Source organism: Leguminivora glycinivorella, chromosome 26 (genome assembly GCF_023078275.1).
Source record: "Leguminivora glycinivorella isolate SPB_JAAS2020 chromosome 26, LegGlyc_1.1, whole genome shotgun sequence".
Lineage (NCBI taxonomy): Eukaryota > Metazoa > Arthropoda > Insecta > Lepidoptera > Tortricidae > Leguminivora > Leguminivora glycinivorella.
The window spans coordinates 9,975,097-9,986,208 of record NC_062996.1 but is presented as its reverse complement, the minus strand read 5'-3'; the positions used below and the strand labels follow the sequence as shown (position 1 = coordinate 9,986,208).

At 37.2% G+C, this 11,112-nt stretch overlaps 1 protein-coding gene across 2 annotated transcripts; it reads left to right on the top strand.

The window, feature by feature from the left end:
- The first annotated feature begins 4,398 nt into the window (after positions 1–4,398).
- On the top strand, positions 4,399–9,754 carry LOC125239988 (dihydrolipoyllysine-residue succinyltransferase component of 2-oxoglutarate dehydrogenase complex, mitochondrial-like). 2 transcript variants are annotated; one of them, XM_048147782.1, is made up of 3 exons: positions 4,399–4,533; positions 7,434–7,567; positions 8,068–9,754. In XM_048147782.1, exons 2-3 carry the CDS (start codon positions 7,454–7,456, stop codon positions 9,328–9,330), a joined length of 1,377 nt encoding a protein of 458 aa, XP_048003739.1. In that variant the 5' UTR covers positions 4,399–4,533; positions 7,434–7,453; the 3' UTR covers positions 9,331–9,754. The 2 variants fall into 2 exon arrangements, with proteins under 2 accessions (XP_048003739.1, XP_048003740.1); XM_048147783.1 differs by lacking the exon at positions 4,399–4,533 and adding an exon at positions 4,555–4,730.
- The last annotated feature ends 1,358 nt before the right edge of the window (positions 9,755–11,112 follow it).

The following is an 11,112-nucleotide window of genomic DNA, read 5'->3' as shown; positions in this document are numbered from 1 at the left end:
TCTGCTGGCCGAATATTCGGCGGCCGGATACCGAATATCCGGTATCCGGCTAATCAACTATTCGTTTCATCTCTATTCGTTTCTATCGCCGATAGCTCATCGCATTCGATGTTAGTGGGACCAGTGCCATATAAGTTTGACCTTAAAAAATGACATTTCTACGATTTGCTAGAGGTGTGATCAGACTAAGTAAATGATTTTTTTTATATTTAAACTCAGGCATTGATGATATAAATGAAAATTTAAAGTTTTCTTGCTATGGTAAAATGAAAGGCACCTATGCTTTTTTTGCACATGCATATGTAAATAAATTTTACTGATTTTAATAGTTTTTGACATAGCGTAACACATTAACATGAGATTTATACAAGAGAGTGTAAAGAAAATACTTTTTTTGACTTATTTATTTAAAAAGATGACGCCATTTTGAATTATTAATTATATTTTAATTTCGTGACAAATTAAAAATATAACCTCACAATTTGAACAACCGGTGATACTCAATTATTTTTTTACGTAATACCAAATGAACTAAATAGCAATATTATTAGCCTTAAACAAATTAATATATTACATAGTTTTTATTATAGTATAAGCTGTTCGCCATATCCTATCCCACTGCCAATTTTGTGATATTTTTTAACCTGTCGGCGTATTATGCTTCCAATTTTATTACTTATCCACGTGGATAACACATCTGTCACTCTCACACTGACATAATTGCCAAAGCGTGTCGGATGCTTTATCTATATAGCTAAGTGATAAAATTGGAAGCATAATACGCCAGATGTAAGCATACCTCGAGCTTGATATTTGCCACATTTTGCTTGTATAGTCAACCAATTGGAACCTAAGCCACTCTACAACCATGGCAAAATGACAAGCAGTAAGAGATTTTTTACAGATGTAGTGCGAAAAGAGTTGCCTTCGTATTGTTACGGAAACGTACGAACGTGTCATGCTATTTCAGTCAGTCTCAGTACAAGATGTCCTGACATTGACTGAACTAGCATGACAAATACGAACGTTTTCGAAGGAAAGCCTTTTCGCACTGCATGTTTACAGTCTGATTTATAACGTTGTTATGACATAGTCCTAGAGTGGCCTAGGGTTCCAATTGGTTGACTGTACTTGCATATAATGCTTGAGTGAGATGTATAAACACGGGTATAGGAAGGAAAGAGATCGGACTATTGCTCAACACACGCGCATCGTTTCCATGTCTGTGTACATGCGAACAACCAGCGAGTTGTTATCACGCACGCACACAACGACAACTGTATGCTCAATGAGCTAATAACTGTGACATGTCGGCCCGCTTTCTAGTACTATATGCTCTGAGTGTATGATAGGTGCAAACTCGAGGTAAGACTGGTTGCCATTTTTTTTATGTATAAGTACCAAGCAATACGTACAAACATTTTATTGATAATACATGAAAGTTCAATTTAAATGAACTTTGATAGATTTTGACGACTGTGTCAGTGAAAGGGAATTTTCATTAAAAACCAATAGGTTATTTTAGACTTGTGAGAATACTCAGTGTGAATATATTATATACTCTGACACACTCACTTATCAGCTTACAAATACGTAAAATTCAAATTCTATGAAAAGTGTCACGTACATTTTTTTAAATTTTTGTCGTATTTTTCTGCTGACATAGTGTGTCTGAGTATATTGTATACAATGAGAATAGAACGAAAAACTCGCACGCAGACGGTTCGATTTTTTAGACGATTTGTGTCCAAATCGGCTGACAGGTAAAATTGGCACGTCTATCGGTTGCTTAAGAACTGTATTTTTTACAAATATGTTACTTTGCGTAGTAATTTATATATGTTAATTGATTTATAGACATAGCTTTATATTTTACGTTTTATATGAAACGCAATGAAGTATTATTTTGCCAAATATAGGTAATAATTCGTTTTGCACAAATTCTTGTGGCAACTGATGTACAAAGTAATTATAAAGTAATGTAAGTATGTGTGCGTATTAGATATTGCAATTGAAGTAAATACATTTGTTTATCTATAGTTGTTTGTTTTATTTTGATTTTCACGAAAATCGTGTCTGTTCCACAGTACAGTGTTAGACAGTACTTAAATTGAAAATGGGTTACCCTTTCAATTAAGCGGTATCTCGAAAGGGTAACCCCTTTCTAGAGCTAAGTCAAATGAACGAGTAAGCTAATCGATGAACAGCGTAGCCAGTGAAAGCGCCTCCTTTTCCTGCCTTCTGTCAAGAGTATTAATGGGTTACCCTTTCAATGACAGTGTCTCGAAAGGGTACTAACCCCTTTCTAGAGTCGGATAAACACTTAAAAGGGTAAGCTAATCGGTAGAGTTATTCGATAAACGACTGAGCCTGTGGGCTGAGCTATTAAAAACGCATTTTACCCCCCTGTTCCACCTATCCCTACCAGGTCACCTCCACTGGTAGGGATGCATGGTTTTTTTTCCGTCTTTCCCCACCGGTAGGGATAGGTGGAACCTATTTAGGACGGCCTTCTGTCGGCCAAGAACTATGAAATAAAGGGCATTTGATTCAGCCCTATTTTACATAATCATTTTTAAATCTGGACTTAGGGCCAGTTGCATCAACCACATTTGACAGACACATCATCGTCACGCAGCAGACGTCTAGTGAACTTCCCATACAATAAAATTTAACGAACGCTTTAACGGTGACAGACGGTTTGATGCAACCGGCCCTTAATCGTGTATTATTTATTTTTCCCCTCACTAGCTCGGAAACACGTGTTTTGTCCTTTAATACCAGCGGGTAAAAACGCATTTTATCCACTAGTGGGTAAAGTAATTTGACCTTGAATAAAGTCAAATTAACCGCTTTAAAATTGATAAAAGTAGGTGAATCTAGTAATAAAGATGATTTACCACCTGTGGAACTACTTGAAGCAGTGATAAACGCATTTTTTGCGTTGTAGTTTACTGCTCAATCTATTTAATGTTATTGTTTGTTTTGTTGTGGAATTTTTGCGACTATATCGCCATCTAGAGAAAAATGTACGAAGCTGCTGAACTACTCGGTAGAAACCACAGAATACATATTAGCACAGAATATATAATAGTACAAGTACAGAAGGCCCACTGCTTTGATGTTCACGAAATGCCGCCTTTTTAAATACCTACAAAATTCTTACAAAGAAACGAGCCGCACGTGCGCAGCGTTGGACGATAGGGTTGCCTATAGATTAGAACGAATTAATATTTGGATAAAATGTTATACTATTATATTCATGTCTTGGGTTCTTTCTAGTTATATATACAGTATTTATATATTTTTGTTTAAGTCCCAACATCACAAGCCTTATTGAACTTTTCCGTGGGACTCAATCAATAGCAGATCTATGTAAGATTGTGCTATTTTATTCATGATGTCTATTTAACTAAGCTTTATTAGCCATTCCACACGCGGACATCGCATATGAAACTTAAAAAACTCGCGACGTAAAGTAACAATTAGAATGTGCGAACGTGCGTTCCATCACAGAATATATAATAGTACAAGTACAGAAGGCCCACTGCTTTGATGTTCACGAAATGCCGCCTTTTTAAATGCCTACAAAATTCTAACAAAGAAACGAGCCACACGTGCGCAGCGTCGGATGATAGGGTTGCCTATGGATTAAAACGAATTAATTCTCAGATTAATTATCAGAAAAGTTATACTATTTATTCAAGTCTTGACTACTTTCTAGGTATATATACAGTATTTATATATTTTTGTTTAAGCCTTCAGCATCACAAGCCTTATTGAACATTTACGTGGGACTTAATCAATAAGATATGTGTAAGATTGTCCTATTTTATTCATGATGTCTATTTAACTAAGCATTATTAGCCATTCCACACGTGGACATCGCATATGAACCTTAAAAAAACTCGCGACGTAAAGTAACAATAGAAAGTGCGAACGTGCGTTCCGTGAGAACGCGCGCCACCCCTGATTAGGCCGCGAACTCGCGGCCGCTAGCATGTACTTGTAGCGCGGCGATAGAATCGCGGAGTGAGCCGCCCCTGGTTCCATGAGAATGCGCGCCACCCCTGATTAGGCCGCGAACTCGCGGCCGCTAGCATGTACTTGTAGCGCGGCGATAGAATCGCGGAGTGAGCCGCCCCTGATATTAGTAAGAAACACGTAAGAAACTTAGGATAGGTTTCTTCATGTACGAGAGATGGCGCTTTTTTCAAACACAATTGTTACACGAATATTAAAACATATTGTATTCTAATATATATAATATAGTAATATAACATATAGATATAGTAATATAACATAATATTAATGTTTGATTACAATTTTGGTTGAGATTGTGTTAAAAGGAGTCACAACCAAGTCGTCAAACACGTTTGTTTTTAAAACCGAAAAAACGCCTCTGCGCCTTCATCATATTTTTGACAGGTGGAAGGCAGCGCCGACCAAACCGAGCAACTGGATCGAATCGAAATAAATGTAGGTCTCTGGGCCACACGACCGAAAATTCATTAAAGCAGCGTCAAAATACAAGTGAAGTATCAGTTCCGACCATCCTACACACGTAATATACCAGCTATGCTTTAAATAACGCTTCGAAAACCCGATATGGACTCGAAAATCTAACACGGAGGTGCCGCCTTGTCATGAGACCGAGGCTTATGTAACATTTTTGTCCGTGAATTTAACCAAACTGTGCATTGATAACAATTGTTTACACAGGTCAGGAGGTAAGGGGTGTGGTTTTTATCAATAATACTTGTGCCTAATACTTACGTATTTGTCGACTAACCTTGAAATAAAATGGCATGCTATGCGCTTAGCGGTGCATTTTGTGCATCGGTAACTTGTTAAATCTCAATAATAACGCATATTATAAGCTTTCCTCTTCTAAATTTCGTGATTTTCAGCAAATTCTCATACTTTCACTTCTTGTGTCAATGCTAGAAATGTCACAAGACATTGATCCAATTTCGCAATTGATTTTTTTTTAAGAAAATCGCGGAAGGTTGTACTTTCTTTTTAATTGTCTATTGATCTGATTTTATTCATTGAAGTTGTTGCAAAGTGCCATAAGTGCAAATTTGCAAATACCTAATTCATTTAAAATTTTCCGTATGGGTTAATATAGACCTAGTAAAAATAATGATATCATGTATTGTGACTATTATCAGCTACTGTTACTAGGGTATTATCAAGAAATTTGTTATGATTTCATATTGATTAACATGTTTATGCAAAACTGAAATAGTTTTACTCAACTTATTAAATTTACCTATTTCTTTCATGTTATGTCATTGGCTATATTGTTAAATAAAAATGATTTATCACAATGATGTGACAAATTGGTTATTGTTATAAGATAGAGTGTCTCTTGTCTACCTATACTAAAGAATGAAACAGATAAATTGCATGTCATATGATTGTCTCAGTTTATTACTGTCAGAAATCTCATATTTATTACCAGTACCTATTCAAAAACCCTCAAAGTTTTTTCCAAAAATTATTAACTTCCTTATATGCAACAATTTCTAATTTAACAGAACAAAATAAAATACCTTTCATTCAATGTAATTATTTAAAATACAAAGTAACTTAGCTTATATTTGGAATTTAAATATTTAACACTTAAATTAATCTTAAATGAAACTAAATAACACTAAAATACATTAAAAAAATTGGGTCCCTTTGCCACAGTATCAAGGATGCTGGCAGCATTTTCATGCTGAACTGCGGTAGTACTAAAAGCTTACTTAGAATAGGTATTGGACCATGTAAAAATATGACCTCACTGCCGAGATAAAGATTGTTATGATAATAACAGAAGGTTGCATACTAAATGGCAATTAAATTACTCACTAATTAACTATTAATGTGATTGTAATAAGTAATTCATTATATCTAGTTTACTCTGGTGTTTTTTGGATTTTTCCAATATTCATTTTGTTTTCAATAAACTATATTGATTTTTAAGTGTATTTGACAGTGGCTGTGCTAAGAAACCAATCAGTTATTGAACAATTGTAAAATGTGCTGAAAATGACAAAGTATCAAAAATGCCCCTAAATTTTTATTGTACTTTTTTTTGGGTTTCTGGACAAATTAAGTGTCAAGTTTGGTCTAAAATATGTTTGTGACCCCCTAAAAGTGAAAATTCTTAATTTCAATTTGTTTAGGTAATTTATTTTAATGTTAACTTCAATTTATTATCATATCATAAAATTTACATACACAATATTATAAAACAAAGGTTATTTACTGTTACCTCCGGTTATTAAACACAATAACAATACTGATAAGATAGTATCATATTTATAATTACTGTTTTGATTTTTTCGCATACTTATACATCGTCATCATCATCCTCCTTGCGTTATCCCGGCATTTGCCACGGCTCATGAGAGCCTGGGGTCCGCTTTGACTAATCCCAAGATTTGGCGTAGGCACCAGTTTTTACGAAAGCGACTGCCATCTGACCTTCCAACCCGAAGGGTAAACTAGACCTTATTAGAATTAGTCCGGTTTCCTCACGATGTTTTCCTTCACCGAAAAGCGATATACATATATTCTTTTTTCGCATACTTATGTGTAGTTTATTGTGGCATTTCATAATAGGATCGGAAATTATGTAAACTTTATATACCAGAACAAATAAGAGTAGATGCCAAACGGGATTTGTTATTTAAATTTCAACTGTAAGTAATGAGGTACAAGGTCGTTTTGCATTTTGACAGGATCACTGCAGTTTGGTTGATTATGTGTGGGAGTCATCTTGGACACAGCTATGGTTACAGCCGGTTGGCATTCAGTAGTACTTTTTTATATTATGAAATTATTTTTTTTTTACTGTAAACATGTTCAAATACTTTTGGCTCGCGTTAAGTGAGCCAAAGTGTTCTAAAATATTGCTTTAATATTAGGGATATTCATAGAAGATAAATAATAATTGAAATGGTAAAACATTAATTATTATGTGTTCTAACAAAGTTAATTATACTCTGAAAAAACAGTTTGAGTAAAAAAATGCGGTTTTTACTTTTTAACCAATTTAAATTTGCAAAAATTTCCAAAACTGCTATGAAGAAAAACCTGAGTATATAAATTACACAAAAACAAACACAAAACTTCAACAAAACAGTGGCACACAAAGAAATGACTTTTACGCAACCTGAAGCCACAGTATAATAAAGAGTACTATCGTACAGTATGGCCACTCCCGCTCCCCACCGAAAGTGCCGCCCACCCCCTGTCGGTTACCTCACAGTTACCGCCTGTCAAAAACTGGAACAGTCGACCTGTCATATCTTCACGAGCTTAGACTGTGTGCTAGGAACGCGCCTCTCTCATATATTTGATCGCCAGTGTCCTCGGACACTGTAATTGTTGCCCCTCAGTGTGCTGAAGCGAAGCAATAATATGAAATATTGTTCCAGGATAAAGTAACACGTCCAGGATGCTCCGACGCTGCTCGAGCCACCTGCAGAGCCTGTACCGGCGGCAGCCGGCGCGGCTCCGCTCCACCAGGGCCCTAGCCCTGCCCCGGGCCACCGTGGTCGCTACTAAGCAGGTAAATCTTAATATGCAAGCTTGTGACACCCCTTGAGTTGGTTATGGGTTATGTTCATAGGTTATAGTGACCGCTTTCCATCAAGCGGGCCGTATGCCTGTTTGCCAGCGACCTTAGTTCAGGACAGTATTCATTCTAGCTTTCTATTTATAGGTACTGAAAGCCGGTCAAGTCAAATCACACATTTTGATAAAGTTTTAATATGAATCATATATGACATGGGACTTTCACAAAAATCGTTTTGAAAATCTATATTTCTTATATAATTTGGTAGAAAATGTCATTCTATGGATCTACGCTTTTTAAAATGAACATTTTCTAAGATTCCTGAACATGTATGTATACACAGCTGATTCATATTATCTTTATTAACTTGTTTTAACAGAATAAAATACTGCTCTGTCACTTACATTACATTTTATTTATCTGTGCCTTATACTTAATCCTATCAAGAAGCTTTGAAGCTAATTTACTAACCAAAATCTTCCGTATTCTTCCAGGCTCTCCCCCTAGTGTCCCACACGCAAGTGGCGCCCATCCACTTCACCACCCCCCTCTGGGAGACGCAGGACGTCATGACGCCCAGTTTCCCCGACTCAGTCTCCGAGGGCGACGTCAAACTCGACAAGAAAGTCGGTGACGCTGTCGCCGCCGACGAGGTCGTGTTAGAAATCGAGACGGACAAGACAGCTATACCTGTCATGGCGCCCGCTCATGGGATTATTAAAGAGCTGTATGTTAAAGATGGTGAGACGGTGAAAGCTGGACAGAAGCTGTTCAAACTTGAGATTACTGATGCCGCGCCCGCTAAAGCTGCCCCTACACCGGCCGCGGAACCGCCTAAAGCTGCCGCTCCACCGCCGCCGCCACCCCCCACTCCTGCTGCCGCCCCCCCACCACCACCACCAGCTGCAGCAGCTCCGCCGCCCCCTAAACCCGCCACCCCTCCACCAGCAGCCCCTATCTCCTCCATCCCGGTTGCAGCTATCCGTCACGCGCAGGCGATTGAAACCGCCTCCGTCAAAGTACCACCAGCTGACTACAGCAAGGAGATCGCTGGCACGCGCTCGGAGCAGCGTGTTAAGATGAACCGGATGAGGCAGCGTATCGCTCAGCGTTTGAAAGAAGCTCAAAACACCAACGCTATGCTTACAACCTTTAACGAACTCGATATGTCTGGTATAATGGCCTTCAGAAAGAAGAACTTGGACGCTTTCACTAAGAAGCACGGAGTTAAACTTGGTTTGATGTCGCCTTTCGTTAAGGCCGCTGCGAACGCGCTGATGGACCAACCTGTAGTCAACGCTGTTATCGAAGGCAATGAGATTATCTACCGCGACTACGTTGATATCTCCGTGGCTGTCGCTACTCCTAAAGGCCTGGTTGTACCTGTGTTAAGAAACGTCCAGAACATGACTTATGCTGATATCGAGTTGACCGTAGCAGGCTTAGCGGAAAAGGCCAGAGACGGAAAGTTGACTGTAGAAGAGATGGATGGAGGTACTTTCACTATCAGCAATGGAGGAGTCTTCGGGTCTCTAATGGGTACACCGATCATCAACCCGCCTCAGTCGGCCATCTTGGGTATGCATGGAATCTTCGAACGCCCCATCGCTGTGAACGGACAAGTAGTCATCAGACCGATGATGTACATCGCTCTTACGTACGACCACAGACTAATTGACGGACGTGAAGCGGTTATGTTCCTCAGAAAAATCAAACAAGGAGTCGAGGACCCGACCAGCATTATCGCTGGCTTGTAAATACTGGCCAGTTGTGATTGAGTTACCAGCATAGACTCGGCTATTTTTTTTTGGCAAAGGAACTTAACTTGCCAGCCAAGTGGTGTTTACTTTTGTCATTTGACACTGCCAAGTTGTCAGTAATTTTTATAACCTAATTTTCTATTTTTTTTTCAAATCAAAAATCGTTATATTGTTTGTGAATGTTGTTTATTTGTGTTGATATTTTGTATGGGTAAATCCATTTTTTAAACGGGTAAAAGACAAGGCTGGGTCTATGTACCATCAATGCTGGCAATAAGAGAAGATCATGTAAATTATGTTTAGTAGTACTCAAACTGGCACGTTGTGTGTATTTATTTTACGTACGCTCGGCCGTATGTGATTGTATTATTTATCATGTTTTAAGTAATAATATACGAAGCAGTACATTTCTCCTATGTGACTTTGACTTTTATTTAACTCATTAATTATTCTGTAGTTCGTATATCGACTTTGATTGATGGTCCAACCAACCTGAGTCCTGAAAATTTGCATATTTTAAATGATGGCTACTACTAAATGGTACCTACTCGAAAAAAATGAAACTAAAAAGAAAAGCCGAACCATTTTGCTAGGTGTATCCCATTTTGCGAGGTGTATTTCGGTTTCGATTAAATAATAGTACCACTATTAGAACGAGATAAAATTATTTTTCTAACTTTTCTCAGTGACGCAACTGGTTGGCAATATAATTTTCATATTTTATTTGACAAAAAATATTTCAGCTTAAAAGAACTACAAATTTTAACAAAATTAAAGTTACGTGGTTTTCTTGCATGTCATGTCAGCATTGTCATAAACTAAAAGAGTTTTAACTCTTCTAAAAAGAATAACTACACAAAAAAGTTTCTCTTCGAAAAAAAATACCATTTTAGATAAAATAGTAGCCCTGGCGCCACTGTACTCGTAAAATGTATGTAAATATTTAGTTCCCATTTTCGCCACCGACTGAAATAAATTTGTAATAGTAGTACAAAGATACGTCGGTCGATAGCAGTGGCGCCACTATCTATGCTATCACGTGCCTTTTCTACGTAACTACTTTAGTTCTTGTTTTCGCCGCTGTATCAATAAAGTTTGTTGTGTCAAATCCGTTGTTATGACAACGAAATGTTCTTTTTGTACAATATTGAAATATCGTAAAAACCGTGAAATATCGTACAAATATTTAAGAATAATTTTAATTACGATTTAACTTCAAGTATTGGGAATAGTTATTTTATATTTTGGTGTTTTTCGTAGTGACATAATTTATTGCCGTTGGCCCATATTTTGAAATGATGTCAAGGTAAGTCAATTATAAGTAATTGATTTTCTATAAATTTTGCATAGTAGTTACTGTCTGCGACGTATTTATCTAACCTACATGCTTCTCACTTTGAGGAGAGAGATTAATTTTTGCGATGCTTTCTATAACTAGGTTTAATTTAAGGCTAAAACGTAGGTAAAGTACTAACCGAAATCCAAATCTGTAACACGCAAAATCGATAAATCTAACCCCATAGTAGTTGAGTCATACATTTTAGTAGCGGTCATACAGTCTATTTTTAAAGCTACGATATGAATAGTATGATATTAGCTTTGAGGGCGTATCAACTTTTTGTTCGACTTCAATCTGTCAATCTGTTTATAACTTTCTCTTTATGGTGTATGTTAGATCATTGAAGGCCCTAACTGCTTAACCCAATAAACCGAAACTTTGACGATCGCTTACCAAAATTCGTTTCCAAAATGATTTCCGAGATATTTTCCAACTAGCCG